This window comes from Bombus impatiens, unplaced genomic scaffold, assembly GCF_000188095.3.
Source record: "Bombus impatiens unplaced genomic scaffold, BIMP_2.2 scf_0017, whole genome shotgun sequence".
Classification (NCBI taxonomy): domain Eukaryota; kingdom Metazoa; phylum Arthropoda; class Insecta; order Hymenoptera; family Apidae; genus Bombus; species Bombus impatiens.
Genome location: NT_176436.1, coordinates 271,577 through 290,363, shown reverse-complemented (window position 1 = coordinate 290,363; position 18,787 = coordinate 271,577). Strand labels below are relative to the sequence as shown.

The 18,787-nt window shown below is 31.4% G+C and overlaps 5 protein-coding genes across 11 annotated transcripts; 4 read left to right on the top strand and 1 right to left on the bottom strand.

Moving 5' to 3' along the window:
• Positions 1–1,135: 1,135 nt before the first annotated feature.
• On the top strand, positions 1,136–4,879 carry LOC100744514 (tudor domain-containing protein 3). Of its 2 annotated transcripts, none has more exons than XM_012380770.3 (11): positions 1,136–1,494; positions 1,604–1,688; positions 1,771–1,970; positions 2,068–2,215; positions 2,274–2,507; positions 2,578–2,708; positions 2,786–3,031; positions 3,111–3,756; positions 3,844–3,957; positions 4,038–4,137; positions 4,212–4,879. In XM_012380770.3, exons 1-11 carry the CDS (start codon positions 1,454–1,456, stop codon positions 4,373–4,375), a joined length of 2,109 nt encoding a protein of 702 aa, XP_012236193.1. In that variant the 5' UTR covers positions 1,136–1,453; the 3' UTR covers positions 4,376–4,879. The 2 variants fall into 2 exon arrangements, with proteins under 2 accessions (XP_012236193.1, XP_003484593.1); XM_003484545.4 differs by having other exon boundaries at positions 1,137–1,494; positions 4,209–4,879.
• A 124-nt stretch (positions 4,880–5,003) lies between these two features.
• On the top strand, positions 5,004–8,560 carry LOC100744392 (serine/threonine-protein kinase PLK4). 4 transcript variants are annotated; one of them, XM_033318514.1, is made up of 11 exons: positions 5,004–5,201; positions 5,270–5,365; positions 5,475–5,801; positions 5,891–5,983; positions 6,063–6,344; positions 6,411–6,950; positions 7,023–7,328; positions 7,394–7,457; positions 7,551–7,675; positions 7,742–7,921; positions 8,005–8,560. In XM_033318514.1, the coding sequence occupies exons 1-11, from the start codon at positions 5,145–5,147 to the stop codon at positions 8,182–8,184; spliced, it is 2,250 nt and encodes a 749-aa protein (XP_033174405.1). In that variant the 5' UTR covers positions 5,004–5,144; the 3' UTR covers positions 8,185–8,560. The 4 variants fall into 4 exon arrangements, with proteins under 4 accessions (XP_033174405.1, XP_012236208.1, XP_003484592.1 ...); XM_012380785.3 differs by having other exon boundaries at positions 7,530–7,675; XM_003484544.4 differs by having other exon boundaries at positions 7,394–7,675.
• A 450-nt stretch (positions 8,561–9,010) lies between these two features.
• Positions 9,011–12,279, top strand: LOC100744274 (neuronal membrane glycoprotein M6-a). 2 transcript variants are annotated; one of them, XM_012380706.3, is made up of 5 exons: positions 9,011–9,434; positions 9,930–10,066; positions 10,152–10,334; positions 10,412–10,562; positions 10,653–12,279. In XM_012380706.3, the coding sequence occupies exons 1-5, from the start codon at positions 9,431–9,433 to the stop codon at positions 10,967–10,969; spliced, it is 792 nt and encodes a 263-aa protein (XP_012236129.1). In that variant the 5' UTR covers positions 9,011–9,430; the 3' UTR covers positions 10,970–12,279. The 2 variants fall into 2 exon arrangements, with proteins under 2 accessions (XP_012236129.1, XP_003484591.1); XM_003484543.4 differs by lacking the exon at positions 9,011–9,434 and adding an exon at positions 9,477–9,785.
• A 9-nt stretch (positions 12,280–12,288) lies between these two features.
• LOC100744041 (N-acetylglucosaminyl-phosphatidylinositol de-N-acetylase) lies at positions 12,289–14,349 on the bottom strand. Its single transcript, XM_003484541.4, has 5 exons — positions 13,410–14,349; positions 13,260–13,341; positions 12,949–13,145; positions 12,750–12,880; positions 12,289–12,665 (listed from the first exon to the last, which is right to left on the bottom strand). The coding sequence occupies exons 1-5, from the start codon at positions 13,720–13,722 to the stop codon at positions 12,525–12,527; spliced, it is 864 nt and encodes a 287-aa protein (XP_003484589.1). The 5' UTR covers positions 13,723–14,349; the 3' UTR covers positions 12,289–12,524.
• Positions 14,350–14,377: 28 nt separating this feature from the next.
• LOC100744156 (mitochondrial fission process protein 1) lies at positions 14,378–15,557 on the top strand. 2 transcript variants are annotated; one of them, XM_012380723.3, is made up of 4 exons: positions 14,378–14,505; positions 14,600–14,698; positions 14,792–14,919; positions 15,003–15,557. In XM_012380723.3, exons 2-4 carry the CDS (start codon positions 14,644–14,646, stop codon positions 15,288–15,290), a joined length of 471 nt encoding a protein of 156 aa, XP_012236146.1. In that variant the 5' UTR covers positions 14,378–14,505; positions 14,600–14,643; the 3' UTR covers positions 15,291–15,557. The 2 variants fall into 2 exon arrangements, with proteins under 2 accessions (XP_012236146.1, XP_012236141.1); XM_012380718.3 differs by having other exon boundaries at positions 14,587–14,698.
• Positions 15,558–18,787: the final 3,230 nt, after the last annotated feature.

Here is an 18,787-nt window from a genome sequence, read left to right as displayed (position 1 = left end):
TATTTCTATTCGATAAGCATTTATACAATTCTTATGGGTAATCTATGATAATCATGGAGTTGTGTACACTCCGTTCGTGTTGGTGCATTGGTAATATGAGTGGGTCATATTCTTAATCGTGCTTATACCGTTCCGTCATCTCCGAAGTTAGTTCCTGTCTGATCTAATTTCATCGTTTGTTCAAACAAGACTCCACCCGAGTAATAATCATCAGCTCAAATTGATGTCTTTCTTATTCTTCGCCACCGTGAGGTCTGTTGGTAGTAGTGGTCTTTGTAAAATTTATCGATCGTAATTGATCGTAATTGATTTACGAATTGTGTGAAACATTCTGCGTGGTCTTACTTGAGGTCACATATATTTCGGATCTTATTTTGAATTTTATTTAAGCTTACACAATGGTTATAAGAAAAAAATTATAATTCAATAGATTAATAAACAGTTTATCAAGTTATTTAATGGTTACTGATATTGTACTGTCTTATTTAATATTTTTATAAAAGCTAATGATGGAATTTTAATATTTCGATATCGCCGATGATCCGTGGAATTTCAAATATGTATTCAAAAAATGTTACACTTACTTTTCCCCAACACTCGATTTTAGAACTTAGCGTGTGCGACGTGTATTCATGACACATTTTCCGCGCGCGTGTGTTCAAGCATGATTTTCAAATAACGATGCGTTACATTCAATTAGTCTACTTATCTACTTGAGCTCTTTTGCGCGATTTCTTTTAAAATCTGCGTGAGATTACGTTTCACTCTAATTCTATTTCAAGTATAATTACTCTGTAACTGTATATCGTTACATAACCTATTACATGTTACATTTGGAAAAGATTTTAAATCTATATGTACTTACATTATAAAAATAACATTACTTAAAAAATTTTTAGATAAATATAAAAATTAATGTTACATTCGTTTATAATCTGTAAATGACATGTAAATAAATGGTCATTTAAGACTTCATATATGTATTAAAGGTTTAAAAATCCAATAAAATGTCACATGAAATGCCAAAAATATCATTTATTGCTAGACAATAATACCTGTAGTAGCATCATGTTCAAATAACGAACGATGTATCGATACTGAACTATTGCAACACAGTACCGATATATCGATCTTAAAATCACAGTACACTAAATGTTCAAGATGGTGGCGAAGAATTCGAGGTTTAATAGGCGCGGTTCCTTTTGTTCGTTATTTGGACAAGCAAAGTGGTATTATTACATATAATAAACGATTCCATATATTTATAAAAGTAGCTGATTTCAATATCGGAATTGTTTGTACTTCGACGATTTGTTCTCTATTGGTTTAAACGTCAGCTGACACATGTTTATGTACAAGTCGAATGTACGCATGTAACGTATATAAAATTTCACCTGAGAAAGTCGCCGAATCAAAACGGTCGTTCCATTGAAAAACCTGGCTAGAGAGCGAAATGACGGTGCAAACTATGGAAAAGTTGAAAGATAAGGGGTGGTACGTATAAAAAGTGACGTATTTCGTCGTTTGTGAACGTCGGTGTTTAAAAACACGAATAAATTTTTATAAATTTGAATGTACAGATATATATAAATGTTTGGATTAGGTACATTACAGATCACGGGTACAATACTGCAAGAGATTCTGATAGTGTTACTGATATACAAAAAATTATCAAGCGATTATTAGATGTAAGAACAACTCCTTATATAACTTTCTCCTAAAAACAAATAATTATTTGCATGTTTTAAATCTTTTTTATGTATTGTATAGCTTGATTTAAGAGAGATTGGTAGTGGTCAAGGAGATATAGTTCAGGGTAATATCGTATTACAAATACAAAAAGTACGTAATGTAGCTGCTCCTAAAAGCAATGAAGAATCTCGAGCAGCTCCACGCTTGTTAAAATTCTTTTTGACCGATGGTAAAAATAATTTTCAAGCTATAGAAGTTGAACATATTTCATTTTTAAGGTATAAAACCATTGCTTGATTAATTATATCTATAAATAATAATTGTCTTTTTATAATTTATGTGAGAAAATTGATGTGATGAAATTAATTATTGCAGTTTAAATACACCTCCCGGTACAAAGATACTAATTGGTTGTGGGAATGTAACAATGTCCCATGGAATTATTTTGCTAAGGCCATCGAACATAGCACAAGTACTTGGGGGAAAAGTAACAAATCTTGTAGAAAAATGGGAACTGAACAAAGTATGTCGTATCATTCAATTCTAATATACATGAAACTAAGAAATATATTTTGTAACAGAAATTAGCACTACATACGAGAATGAGATCTACGGAAGAAGGTGGTCCACCACCATGGATACCATTTGGGAAAAAAATTATAAAAGTTTCTGAACATGACAAAAACTTTAAAGCTTTAGCAGAAAAAGAAAAGTCTAGTAAAGAGAATACAGAGTTTGAAGCTCAACGTAAAGATGCTATAGCAGAAGCTGCTAAACAAGGCAGCAAGAAAATTTTTGGTGGAGGAAATAAGCAGGTAATTTCTATGAAGTATCCATAATATAAATATTTAAAGCAATTTTTACTCTCGTGTAATTGTTTTATAGCTTCTAGATCACAGTGTACAAAGAATCATAGATCAAGGCTTTTCTATAGAACAAGCAGAATATGCCTTAAAAGTTAATCGAAATAACGTTGATAAAGCTTTGAAAAGTTTGCAAAAAACAGATAAACACAAGTATATCTATTTTCTTTTATTTTAAAATATTACTTTTTACAACTTTCTGACTATCAATCCTGTTTCAATTATTTTAGTACGTTTAAAGAGCCACGAGAATCGCGTGAACCACGAAATAAACGATTCGATAAAAAGGTAGAAGAAGGTAAACCAAGTAGTGGAAAAATATCTCTTTTTGATTTTCTGGAAGATAAATTACCTTTACAATCTGAATCTACGGAACCAACCAATCCACCTCAGAATAGTTATACTCAACATACAGAAAACAATTATGACAAAATTGAACTTAAAAATAATGAATCACAAAGTGGAAAAGGTGGAAGGTATGCTTTATCATGGGTAAAATTTTTACAATAGTATAAATTATAAGCATATTAGTTGATAAAGGTCTTCTTTATGTAGATCTCAAAAAGGAAGTCGTGAGTATCAAGTTCCTCCAAGGCATCTAGAGGAAAATAAGGGTAGCAAAAAATCAAACTTTAATAGTCCTACTACTCAATATTTGCAATATAACGGCGGAAGTCATTCGCAACAAAATAAACCACCAAGATTTCAACGAAATCAGGATAATCATAGTTATTCTCAACAAGATAATTTACATAAAACGTATCAGAAACCTCAGTTAAATGATTCTCGAAATTCTAATGTACAAATACGTACAGATGGGGCAAACGTTATGAATAGTAATAATTATTATAAAGCTCCGCAAGACCAACAAGGCAAACATTTTGGTGCTGGCAGGAGTTATAATCACTATGAGACCGATACCAGAAATAAACAATCTTATGATTCTTATGCCAGGCATAATCGAGCACAAGAAGATGGAACACATAGAGCTTATCCTGCAAATACAACTGATAAAAATTACAAAAATCAACTGAATAGATTTCAACCAAATGAGTCTTCTGGTGGCAAGGGGATTGTAGAATCCAATAGCCAAAGGAGACAAAGCCAATACAATCAAAATACCAATGTTCCTTCTGTTGGAAGTACCTGGGTTTGGCGTGTAGGTGATAAATGTCTTGCTAAATACTGGGAAGATAATAGGGTAAGATAATATAATTATTTATACATTAAAAGCTTATACTACTAGTAGTACTTACATTTAATTTCATTTAATGTTTTCAAAATATAGTATTATAACGCAAAAGTAACTGGGGTATCAGATAGGACATGTGTTGTTCAATTCAAAGGGTTTGAAAATTATGAAGAAGTGCTTCAAGTGGATTGCTTACCTATAACAGATGATGTATGCAAAATATATGTAATACTTAAACATGTGTCTTCAATACCGTATATAAATAACAAATGTCTTGTATTTACTTGTAGAATCAAGCTGTTCAAGATTATGTTATGGATCAAAAACAATCGGATCAAAGATTCAGTAATAGGCAGCTGCGATACGACCAAGCTCAAAATCACATAACTGGTAAATTTATAATTTGTTTACGATGATTATTTATATTTAAGGCACATAAAGGTATATAAAAGTTTCTATAGCAGGTATGGAATTTCGAAGAGGTGGAAGTGGTGTTGTTCCTGCAAGTAAAGCTGCTTACAACAAAAAACGTAATCAGCAAAGAAGCACGCAGCCCATTTATCAACCACCGGCGCAACGATGTCAGAATTCTATGCCTATGAATACTCAAAATAATTCTTTACTTTAATGTATTGTCAGTCTTTTTTTCGTAAAAGTACTAAACATCGCTGAATTAATTGTAGTTATGTTATTTTTAAAGACTGACCTCATGAAAAAGAATAGTCCATACTTGTCATGTATGGTAGTTTAAATCATAGGTCAATCAATTAAAACGCGATGTAAACGAATCCTGTGCCACAAATAATTCATAAATGAAAGATGTAATAAGTGTACAATTATAGTATGAATTATTTCCTTACACAGTGAAAGTGAAACTAATAATTAAAAATGTAAATTTAAGGTATTTATTATAAGAACTAAACATCAAAATATTTATATTGTAGAATAATCATATGATAATATCGAAAGATCGTGCAGCATTTCAATATTTCGTCCAATTTCGCTAAAACACTAATCAATCCGCATAATGTAAAAATTGTGCTGTATATTATTTGTAATTAATTTGTAATTATAGTTATTTAGAATGAATTACAGTTACGGAAATTGAAAACACGTTTAAATTCACAACAAATTTGAATATTTTTATTACTGACCTACCTTTAATTCATTATAAATTAATCATTTTATGAACATTTCGAATAATAATTAAGATGTTCTTAAAGCGCCATCTACCGAGCTCAAAACCATATAAAATTTACATATGGCGAACTCGCCATGTTATTTCTATTTACTAATTTATTGATATATTTACTAAATACATTTAATTTCGAAGAAATTGTATGCAAAAGAAAACTACCATATAGTGATCGTGGTGATTAAAGCAATTATATGGTTTTATGACTCGAAGGCCGGTGATGCCATCGCTATCGGGAGTTTTTGGTGAACAAATAGAGGTTAGCTTTTTGAATTTATCCGCTTACATGTCTTATTGTAACGTCTAATTAGTAATTTCTAATCGTAGGACTACGAAGTATTAAACTTACTTGGGAAAGGGGGTTTTGCTAGTGTATATAGAGCAAAATGTTTGCGCAGTGGTATAGAAGTCGCAATAAAAATGGTAATTTAAATAATCCTTTAAATTAAATATACGTACACATATCAATTGACATGTATTTAAAACAATTGTTGTAAACAAACATTTAAATAGTTATTGTAAATAATTTTAGATCGACAAAAAATTGATGCAAGCTGCTGGGATGGTGGATAGAGTGGGTCAGGAAATAGCAATTCATTCGAAATTAAAGAACCCAGCTATTCTTGAACTGTACACAGTTTTCCAAGATGCTAATTATGTTTATTTGGTATTAGAATTATGTCATAATGGAGAACTTCAACGTTATTTTAAAATGCAAGGCTCTCGTGCATTGTCTGAAGCACAAGCTGGTCATATAATTAGTCAAGTAGTGCAAGGATTATTATATTTACACTCATATCAGATACTTCACAGAGATATGTCTTTGTCGAATTTGCTTCTGACTAAGGACATGCAAGTGGTAAAAAAACCTATTTAGTAAAATTATATGATCTTTGAATGTGATAATTAAACTGGATGCATTAAAAGTAGTTTAATCTTAATTTATAGAAAATAGCAGATTTTGGTCTAGCTACCCAATTAACAAGGCCTGATGAAAAACACTTAACTATGTGTGGTACTCCTAATTATATATCACCAGAGGTCTGTCAAATAATTTGTAATTATATGTAAGGAATATAGAATAATTAGAATATAATACTAATTGCTTATATTATTGTAGATAGCAACAAGATCATCACATGGTTTGGAAGCAGATGTATGGAGTTTAGGATGCATGCTATATACTCTATTAGTTGGCAAACCTCCATTTGATACAGATGCTGTTAAAAGCACTTTGACACGTGTGGTAATGGCTGATTATATCATGCCAGCTCATTTATCAGATAATGCTAAAGACCTAATAGATAAGTTATTAAAAAAGAATCCAAAAGATAGAATCCGCTTGCGTGATATTCCGAAACATCCGTTTATCACTAATATAAAAAAAAATAAATTATACAATGTAAGTAATAAATAAAAAGATCGTGTAAAAAATCAACCAGCTTATTATAGATATTTGTATTAATAGGAAAAGAATAATATGAACAAAGGATTATTGGGAGATGGTATCATTGATTCAGGGGTTGGAAGAACATTGTCTTCATATGCAAGGCCAAGAATGCGTTGTAGGTCGGAAGAGAGAATATCATCAACACCCATTATGTCTAGTGCCCTTGGACCTATGTTTAGCGCGAAAAGTGATCCTTCATCCGAGCCTGTTGTAAGAATGCATTCACAAAGAACAAATGCTATAGATTATCGCGCTAAAGAATATCCCGTATTAACTGGAATACCATTAGTACCACAAAGTAAAGTTTTTTCACAATGTGAGCTTTATACCAGTTCCAATGCATATCAGGAAAGTGACAAACACAAGTATGATAAACATAGGAAAAAAGAAAAAGCTGAAAATTGTTCTGAAAATACAGAAAACGGTGGAAAATTATCAGTCTCACCTTTGTCTTCTAAAAGATTGCAACCTGTGAGACATAAGACAAAAACTGCAATTCTTACTATTTTAGATAATGGTGAAGTTTGCGTCGAGTTTATTAAACGTAGAAATGGCATGGTATGTATTAAAAAATTAATGTTTAAATAAATTTTTCACGTGAATATATATATAATTGCCTTTCTGTTGTAGGAAAAAATAAGTGAAGTGTGTCGAATATCGAACGATGGTTTAAGAATTATTCTCTACAAACCAACATCATTAACGAATATTGGTAATCAACCACTCCCGTTACCGACTCGTGGGGCAGATAGCATTTATTCATACGAAAATTTACCTGCCCATCATCACAAAAAGTACATATATGCTTCTCGTTTCATAAAACTTGTAAAAGCAAAAACTCCGAAATTAACGATATATACTGAACGATCAAAATGTCAGTTTATGGAAAATGGACCACATCCAAATTGTGAAATTCACTTTTATGATGGAGTAAAGGTATAAAAATAAATATCATAAATTATAGGTAAATATTGAAGACATTAAGATTTTTATCCTTATAGATTGAACGTGTTGATGGTATAGTAAAAATAATGGAAAGGAGTGATGGTTCCACTTATGTCGAGGGTGAATTTCCATCCCATTTAGATACATATTACGAACACTATTCAGAATGTTATCAGCGTTGTTTGTTGATAGAGTCTACTTTAACATCTTTAGAAACAGCTACTGGATATTCCTGCTTTCCTATTCTTATTGGACGTAAGCCCAATGCGGCTTTGAGTGATTCTCCTTGTTTACAAGGAAAAGAGAATATTTCGCAAGCAACGAACAATGCACCCGTCGTAAGTAACAAAATACGTATAATTTCTTTAATAAAATATGATATACATAATTGATTAATATTGTAGATGCCATCTTTTGATGCTAGTTCTGTTATTTCGACGGTAGCATCGCGGTCTCGAAAAATGAATTCTATACGAAATATTGGTAATAGTTTTTGTAAAGTATCAATTCCAGGTATAGGTACTGCGACAAAATTATCTTCTGGAGACATTCATGTTGATTACAGAGATGGTTCTACTTTAACTGTAAGTATATTTATAAATTACATTAATAATATTAGAATCAGTAAAATGAGATAACATAATTTGATCAAATTTATTATTTTAAGCTAAGTCCTCAGAGCAATGGCAATGATATAATCTATAAAGGTAATAATGGTATGGTTATAAAATATAATCAGAATTATCAACAAAACGTGGAAGTACCACATATTGTTAAAGAAAAATTATGCCACCTACCTGGAGTTATTAAATACTTTGCTCAACCGAAGAGTAAGAACATCCGGTAGTTTTTAGCTATACATTTAGATATAAAATGTTTTGTATAAAATATAGAGAGTGGGCCAAATAAAATATTCTAAGCTATTTCTACCCAAATTAGTGCAGACACGGACTTTTTTTTGAACTATTACATATCTATGCAACAAATTTTTCTCGGGCGACTGCTGGAGGAACAAACGAAATAATATTTGCCATTTTTAACAGGCAAGTAAGATATACATAGTCTAAAAAATAGTGACGAAGAATACTTTTTTGATTTAAAATTTATAGAAAACTTTATTAATATATGATAATATTAATATAACTTTCTATTATAAAAAATAGGAGGAGCTCCTCTTTGTTCCCTCAGCAAATTACTCCCTGGCTTTCCCATCCCATTTAATTAAAAAAGAAGTGGAGCCTTGTTTGCATTTATTTCAAAGAAAATAACTTGGAATACCTTATTTAACTCGCTCTTTGAAAAGTAATTTTCTTATAATAAGAGCAAAATTATATTTTTTATATTTACATAGCATATATACAATATCTTTTAAGTAGTTGATTTTTTAAATATAAGGAGGTAGATACATCTTAATTTTTTTTCTATATTTCTAAACTTATATCAGAATTTTATTATATAAAATTCTATAATAAAAGATTTAATATCTTTTATGCTATCATATACAAAATATAAAATCAAATGTAATTTTCAGTCAAATTTAAAATAAAGGTATCCAAGTCAATAAAAACTACAGCTATAATTCATTACTAGAATAATAGTTGATTGTAGTAAAAAGGAACAGTATGTTTGATTTATTACGTGCCCTACAATCTATAATCGAGAGGACAACGATCCCATTCACTTTTCCTTTTGTCGCCATATTGGTTTGTTTTAAAAGCTTATTCAAAAACAAATGATATTCTCCAAAAATACATATATTTTACTTAAAACGCAATAATTACTACACAATATTAACATATCCAGATTTATTCTGCTAAACCAGACAAATAAAATAGAAGAAAATATTTTCGAAATATTCTAAGGGCCAATTAATAATAATAGTCTGTTAGAATCCGTAGAATCTCTATTAACAAATGGTGTAATGTGCTGATGTGTAATTACGAGAAACGTGTAGGATGTTGTTCACTAATACAGTAGAATGACATCCAATTACGACATTAATTGAGAGAATTCTAGCATTGTAGTCTCAGAATCTACAACGGGCAGTGTCCACCTAAAACGAACTTAACCTTGAACAACATTAAAATCGAAAGATGGGTAAGCAACAAATTTACAACAATTGTTTATTTATGTACGATAGTGATAAAAGGTCTTCTCCCTCGAATAGAAACCTTTCCTAGTAACGATCTAATATCGCGGGTAATCGTACGATATGCATGATAATCTTATCTGTCATACATATATGTGGAAACATTACTCATTCATCGTTCAATCATCGCTTCACACTTCGTTCAAACGAATGTTAGAGTCATTTATGATTAAAGATGAGGAACGATCAAGATGCAAGTGATAGTTTACCGTTACGTAGACGGTTTAATAGTAATATTAGTATAGATAGATTTTCCGAAAAAAGTCTTCATATGCTTGATTATGAAGATCGATCTTGTAGTAAGTTCTTTATAATATAAACTTACGTATATGTTAGTATACATACTTTAGAAGTCAGTAATAATCTGTTTTATAACTTTTGAGACAATATCATTAATTTATATATACTAAATCATTAATAAATTATCTTTTTAACGTCTGTAGGGAGTATGTGCAATGATTGTATGGCCAGAGTACCATATGCAACTCTTATTGCAACAATAATGTGTTGCTTAGGAGTTGGTATATTCTGTGGTACAATGTATAGAGGTGTTACATTGGGCTCTTTAATGATGGATCAGGTAAGTTGTCACTATAATCCTATTATAATGTTCTTTTTATATACATTATACATTTAATGTGTTTGTTTATAATTATGTATTTAAGGTATTTCATTTAAGACTTGGATGGTTAGAGCCTGTTCAATTGACTTTTGCAACACTTGGTGCTAGTATGGCAGCTTTAGGTTTTATGATATTATGTGTTGGTTGTCTTGCAACTGGAGCTACAAGACATAAAGTATATAGAGCCTGGAGGTCCAGAGTTGGTGGACGTATCTCATGTGCTGTTGTATGTAACTTTAATGTTATTAGTTATAATATCACAGTACGAAGTAGCATAAATAGAATATTCTTTACATTTTTTAGTTCATGACAATTACTTATATATTACAATTAGGATGGCTCCTAATATTTGCATTTTTGGTTATAATTGCTTGGATTTTTACTATATTCTGGGGTTTATGCAGTAATCCTCGTGTCCAGTCTCTTGATCAATGCATTGATTTCACTCAATTTAGTAAGTACAATTTATTTGTGTTTTAAATGCATTAATTAATTAATTAATTACCATGGATAGATAAAATTTCATATATTATATTTCTTGAAGGTTTTATATTTCCAAATAATACAAGAGTAGAGGATATGAAAGTATGTGGACCACAAGAAGTGAAATTATTTTGTAAAGATTTTGTTGAAAAAGCAGAGATCATGTTTATTTTAGCAACAGTAGCTGCCATGTTGGTTGTATTAAGTCTCATACATTATTTAATGTGTTTATCTGCTAACTATGCACATATTAGAGATCATGAGAAGTTTCAAGAATTACAAGAACTTCAATACCTGCAAGATCCAGGAGATCCAGATTCTCCTCAACCCGGTATGGGAACTTTGAGCTCACACCATCGTGTCAAGGATAGATTCTAGGATACGGCCCGCGAGATCTTCGCGATGAACCCCCTATAACTTTAACATTCTTGTTTACGAAACATTGAAGACATCTACTCTACAAGAATTAATAATGAATTTGATGTTATTCTTCTCTATGTACCTAAATTCAGTATTCTACTAATTGATTAATGTTGTAGTAGTTTACTGATCGAGGATCTTGCGGGAACATTTTATGCCGTCCATTTTCTGCGACTGTCTTGTAAGCATTTATTTTGTTTTAAAGGTATGAATTCGTTAAGTAATGTTTTAAGACAAATAAGATTCCATCTTTTATAATATTAATTCCTTCGATTATTTGTTGAACTTCTATGTATGCAGTGTAAGACATACGAGAACATTCCATATTTCGTACATATTTGTTGATAAAGTATAGTTTATTTTGAACGAAACTGTATATACGTGCGAGATACGAGTAATATAAGCGCACAGAGAGTATTCTTTCTAAACTATTTGCTATACAAAGATATGCTTATATATACTTATAATTCGTACTCACAAATTTCTACTATGCATTAATATATTGTTTCATATTACAAGTTTATTTAATATTATCTTTATATTATGTAAGACTATAAATGCAGACTGTATCTATTTGATGTCATTCTAACAGAGATTTTTTTTACATAAAAGGTGCAGCTTTTTTGTACCTCTTTAGGATAAAATAAGAAAATTACTGATATGATGTATTACTAGTGAAGTATTTTAATTATGTTTGAGGAAAGAGCCAAATAATTATATTTTAAATTTTCTACTTATATTTAGTAAATGATAAAAATACTTAAAATATCTATAATTTAATAATTATGATTTTTTCCAACATGCATAGTTCAGTTATATGTCACAGATCTATTGCTATTTTATAAAAGATCAAATTATACCGTAAAAAATGTTAAATGTTAAAAAGACAATATGAATATAATTCTAATTATACTTTATGCACAAATCTTAACTGTGCCAAATCTAATACGATTTAAATTATGAGAAATTATCACGTATATTGTACGTTATCGCTAAGAGACAGATTTTAAAAATGGATATATCTAAAATCTAGAATAGCAAGTATAACTTGCAATAATTTCGTACTTGCTCAAATTCTTTAATAGCAATTCAAAATACCAAATCAAATTGGATGTGCATACGTTGAAAAAAATTCTGTATATTACATATACGTAATAAGAACATATCAAACTGAGGATTGTACTTTATCTACACAAATTTGCAATAGAATAATCAAATAAGTAAAATTAATGCACAAATTACATATAATGAAAAATGTGTTTATTGTTTTCCTCGAGATACATTCTTATTTCTTGAAATACATTCTTATTTCTAAACAATTGTATATTTCTGTAAGATCGAATAAAAAAATACTTTCTACTCAAATTGTATGTTCAGTGTTTACAAATATTTCTGAAGTTTCTTTGAGAATGGTATAATGTCTTTATTATATGTACATTAATAGATAAATTTAATTCTTCAATATGTACAATTAATTACAATTTGTACAATAGTATAAATTAATGTCTATAGATTATTCATCATCAAACTGAAGATCCAATTCCAAATCAAGAGCACACACTTCTTGTAAGGTATTAATGAATGTATATCGCGAAAATATCATGTACAACTTTCGAAACCAAACATATTGTGACTTGTGTGCAGCCATAGCCTTCTGTAAAGGTAATTCCTATATGTTAGCAACTATGATCGACATGAGAGTTTTGCTAGAAATTATATATGTTAACTGCACACTTACTTTTATACTATTTTTTTGATCATATGTTATTAAATACCAATATGAAGCAGATAACAAACTAATTGGCAAATCTAAAAGTTGTACATACTTTCTAATTATATTCACAGATTCTAAAACATATAGTTTACAATCTGGAAAGAGATTCAATTATTTAAAGTGTTTTATATATCAATTTAATACACCAATAAATAATACTAACAATATGGTACTTTTTTTTCTATGCATAATGCAGCTATGGCATAGTATAAAGAAATGTGATTCTTATGTTTGCTTATTCCATGTTTATCAAATGTTACAACTGCATTGATTTTATAAATCTCTACATGTTGCAAAACACATTCTGCCACTACCTCTGTTGGCCATTGTACATTTTGATCATCAGGTAACTCTGTACTCCTATACATGTATTTATTGAACTAAGATAGAAGATTAAAAAGGTAATATTGAACTGTATTCAAATAATTACCAAGAAGTTATTTTGTAAATTAGATAGATGAAACAATTTCTTACATCACTATAGTTACATTATCTTCTGGAATTCCTAATAGTTTTGCACATTGCCATAATTCTTCTTTCCTCTTCTTATCCCCACCTAAAATGATATGTAGAGATTTTTTAACATCCAGAATATGAAAATTCATATGGGATTAATAAACGTACCATTGCTAAGACAGAGGAGGTAAATCTTACTAGCCTTTGATCTTGTAACCCAGTACATCAGTGGACCAAAAAACATGACCTCATCATCAGGATGAGCTGTAACTAACAGTATTCTGGCAGGTGGACCCGGAAGCTGCCACACTGTGTGGTTAACTCTCTTCAAGATTGAATAAAGAGAAATACAAACGCAAAAATACGCAGTAACAGCTATTAGCAACTGCCATGAAATTTCATTGATGTAAAACCACCACCAACAAATTATTTCATTAATTTGTATACTAAGATATTCTCTAATTAAATTGAGATCTATCATGTTGAATGGTGATATATGAACTATTTTCACTTACGAATATTACGGTCCTGTCATACTTCTGGAAGAGTAAACTATTTCGTTAGAATTAGAGACAACATTTCTTTTGTTTAAAGGACTTTGCAAGGTTATGTTATACGAGATAATAGGATTGAGCGCCATACTTGAGTACGTTAATACAAATTCACTATTGTAATGCTTGTATACTCTGCTCCTGAGACTATTATTATTTGTTAAATTATTTTCTTTTATAAATAAAAAATCTAGATATTCCTTAGTATTTATTCAAATTACTTTTACTAACATTCAATTATGTGATTAATGTGTAGGAATTTTGATATAATTATTTCAAGTTTTAGTTATTTTATATATCGTTAATTGTTGTCTTTCATAAAATTAGAAATTCACTCGACAATGAAGTCTATGGCAATATTGATTACGTTCTATAAGGAATCATGTAGTATTTGAAATAGAACATTACTAGAAGTTTAATTTTTAAATCGTCTTGTAATTTATAAATTTATTTCTTTTCTACAATTGTACGTACAAGTCAAATTATATTTGTTCATTAAACTTTGTCTTCACATTATTTTGAATCCTTTATCACGGGTAAATTGTTGATGTTACAACAGAGTTACCAAGAAGTAAAAGTCTCTAGATTTAAAATTTTGACTATAGATCTCTCGAATCTTTTTAGAAGACAATAATCTTTTATCATGTATTCTGTAATTGTATGAAAATAATTATTTACTTCAAGTAATTTCACAGAAGCGCGCCTAATTATTTGTAAGTTATGCAATTTATATTTTGGAAAAAATCGATACTACGCCAATGAGCGTCATTTATTATATCGAGTAACTTTACAGATGCATGAAACTAGGTTATATTTAGTATTCTGAAAATTTAATAAACAAAATTTCTACCATGGACATAAAAAAAGAAGTGGATCTATACCGTGATACACCTATCAGATATTTGGGTAATGAAAGACTATTGTAGTCGCTTTTTTAAACAGTTTCTTATTATTTTCATTCATTAACATTATGAATGACATTTTTGATTCCCTTTTCAGGATATGCAAACGAAATTGGAGAAGCTTTTAGATCTATAGTTCCAAATTCAATTGTATGGCTCAGTTACGCTGTAGCCAGTGGCTACGTTCTTGCAGACACAATTAACAATGGCTTTAAAGCTTATCAAGTAAGCAATTCATAAGAAAAATATTATTTAAACATACTATACATATTAATAAGACTACTATAAATATGAATTGTATGTTTCAGGATAATGTAACTCCAAAAGCAACAAAAAATACTGTACTTTCCATGACAGACACTTTATTGTGGCAGTCATTTGCATCTGTAGTTGTGCCTGGTTTGACGATTAACAGAGTTTGCGCTGCTGTTCAATTTGTACAAAAAAGAAGTAATAATGTGTTCTTAAAAAGCAAATGGATTCCAACCATTATTGGTTTAGCATCCATACCTTTCATAATACGTCCTATAGACAATATAGTAGAAGAAACAATGAATGTAACATACAGAAGGTGGATAGGATACTATCCAAAATGACCGTTAATTAATAATATATGATTATTCAGAGCTGTTCGAGAATAGATCTTAGATTTATTCGGTTTTCGAATGAAACGAAAACATTTTCGCTTGTACAATACTCTAGCGTAAAAATGCTAATATAATATTATTGAAAGTTATCTATTTTATTATACTATACACGTTGAATTTTGTATTGCATTGCTCAATATCTTGGAACATGTATTCGAAAACAAATCCGAATGCTTTGTTAAAAACAAACAAATAAAATTCGTTATTGTTATTTTTGTTTTTCTCTCATTTCATTTTTGTGTATGCCAATTTGATCAAAGATGGTTTTTTTCTACTAATATCTACAACAAGAACAACAAACGAGCATATAAATATTATAATTTTCTAATATTGCGCTGATACATCGAACTTTTTTATCAATCATATATTACTTACGTTACTTATGTCGGTATCTATCACTTCAAACTAGAGCGCGCGAAGTAGAATTGTCCAATATATAGTCAGACGCACTGAACATGCTTATCAAGCTCAAAATTCTAAATCGAACGCAACAAATAACACATATTATTACATTATATTGTTTATTTTGAAACAACTGTACCTTACATAATAGAGAATATGTTTCATAATAAAAAAATAACTCGTCGAAAAAAAGAACGACTATCTAAAAGATATTACATAAATGTTTCTTTTCCTTCTTCTATTACCCTCGTATCTTTTATATTTTTATTTGAAATATCAGTTCATAATTTTCTCTCGTTTGATCGCGAGACTTAAATAAACGATGGAGATTCGTTGAAAAATCAATAATAATTACCGTAGACGGAAAATCGTAACTCATAGGCCACGTTCATTTTCCCATTTATCGTCTTGTCGGGTCAAACGAGCTAGCCGCAGAACAATGGGTCGACATTGCATAGGAACGAATAGCCTGTCATACCTGTGACATATATTTTTTCGTCACAGGTACAATCACTACGTCAACCGACAAGAAAAACTAATCGTATTTCTTTGTTCGCGGAACTGACTTCGCGATTTTGCAAGACGAACTACGCGCCAAATACGGATAGAACATTTTGTTCTTACTACGAAACTAAGATTTCAAGTACGATACACATCGTCATGTGTACGAATCGGCAAGGGATTCATTTTTATTCCATTATCGTTAGACTGTGGTTTTTTTAAGTATTTATGGGGAATTTGAAGGTGCAAAATACGCAGATTGCGTATAATATACAAAAATATATAAAATATAGAAATATATGGTACTCGTTATAATATCAAGGAAACTAAACAATTGCCCATCTAAATTCCACTTTTTAATTATAGGAATTTGCATAAATATCTGCAGCCTAATTATCATATCTTTTATATGTTTTCCATTTGTTTTCCTTTTTCTGTGTACGGAACACGAGCGCATACGGTACTACAGTGAATTTCTCATTTTCGTAAAATTAACTATCCTTCCATTCGATCTACTAAAACGCCTTGTAGACGAGATACTTGGAGGTTAAGTAGAATCTGATTTGGGAAGAGGCATCAATTTCTCGCTAATTAATTCCCATACAGTTATTACGTATTATAGCATTTTATTGCCTCTTAAAAGTTGGCGCAATACGATTTACTGCTGGTCGAGTTGCGGATAAAACGTGCAAAAAAATCCAACGCCCGGGGATTCTCGCGATTATGAAATTCCGTATATATGTCTTCGTCGTAAGATTTACAGCACAATAATAACAGGATGCACAAAAACGGAAGCATTTTAATTCTGATGTTAAAGTACTATCGACGGTTGGTAATCGGACAAATTACACGATTAGGAGATAGTGCATTGTGCAAATTAATAAAAGTCGACGATAAAATAAAAAAGACGTGTTAACAACATTTTTTAAATCGTTAAAATCATCGAATTGTTGACAACTTTGGTCGCGTAATTATTTGCGACGAAACATTTCCTTTTAAACGAACAATTGTAAAACCGAATACAAAAACACGTGAATTAGTCAAAAGTCACAAGTTTATTTTTTGAAGATTTCTTAATTTCGGTATCAGAATACATGGCTAGTTTTTTTAAATCAATTTTTTTAGATGCCAAACAATTAACCTCGATAAAATACGTCAAATTGTCTCCTATGTAATTGGTATATACGTAGATTCAAATAATTGTTTCGTTCTAGCCGAATCAATTTCGAAGTTTCGATGTATCGTTTCGATCGAAAATTGTTTAGTAGATGGGTATGCAAGACTAAATAAGATAGAGGAAATTCGATTTTATGAGACTTTTTCGAAAGGATATAATTGTCCGCAGAAGGAGGATAAAATAGGACGGAGGACTATACTTACACAGGCGCTGGGTTACGAATTGACACATTCATGGGTCGGTCGATTTTTCACGGGACCCTATAATAATCTTGACAGCTTTTCAGTAGTCTATGGTCGACCCTCGTAATAAGGTTAACCAGTCCACCGTGATATAATTTATAGAGGCCACTTGTTTACGGCTAATTATGGCGGCACGCGGGCGACGAGTACGTTCTTTTTTCTCGTATGTCGTATGTCACGCGTTTCCGACAGCCGACAGTGTCTCAAGTTCGATGAAATTTAAGAACGCATCGATGTAAACGTACAACTGAGATCTGTTATCACGATCAGCGAACATATAGAGAAGCATAAACCGTGAAACCTAAATTCTTCGCACTGTTCTTCGTTATAACAAACGGGAGCGTCTATCAAACACGACGAAAATCACGAGTAGACTCTGTTCGAGTGGCAGCCGAACGCTATAAACAATGCTAATGGGCCAGCGAGCCTAACGTATTTCTCTGGTGCAAGATCGACGGAAGATAACTCGTAACCGAGAGAAAAGCAAAAGTCCACCGGTATCGATCCTTTAAAACCATCGAACAATAGCTCGAAGAGGTCCTTAATCGATAGAAAGCAACGCATTGCCTCGGTACACGCCTCCGTCACAAAACGAGCCTCGCGATAAGGTTATGTCTCGTGAGTCGAACAGAGGGCGCGTACACACATGCATACGGACAGGTATGTGTGCTATCGGCGCGAATAACGGAGCGAGGAGGAAAGAAGATCCGAGGAACGTCCGCGGGAAGGAAAGCGACGGTTTAACAGGAAAAATAAAAAAAGAAGGAAAGATGCCGTGGCCTGAGAGGAGGATCGGGTAAAGGCGAAGAAGCGAGAGAAGGAAGTAAAGGAGAAAGGAAGAAGGGTAAAGAGAGAGAAAAGTAGACTGGCGAGGGGGAGTAGGAGCGGGGGAGGGGGACAGAGGGATACGTATTTCGCGGGCTCGAGTGGTAAAGATTCTCTGAAACCTGTGGCATTTCGCGAGGTACTCTTCTCTTCGGTATACGCCGAAGGGGGATCGATAGCGCGTCAGAGACGAGGAGAATCAGGCGGCAGGCTATTTCGAGCAACAACACGGCGGCAGAAGCAGCAGAAGCAGTAGCAACGACAGAAGCGTCCCGTCCGCCGCCAGAGATCCGCAGCCA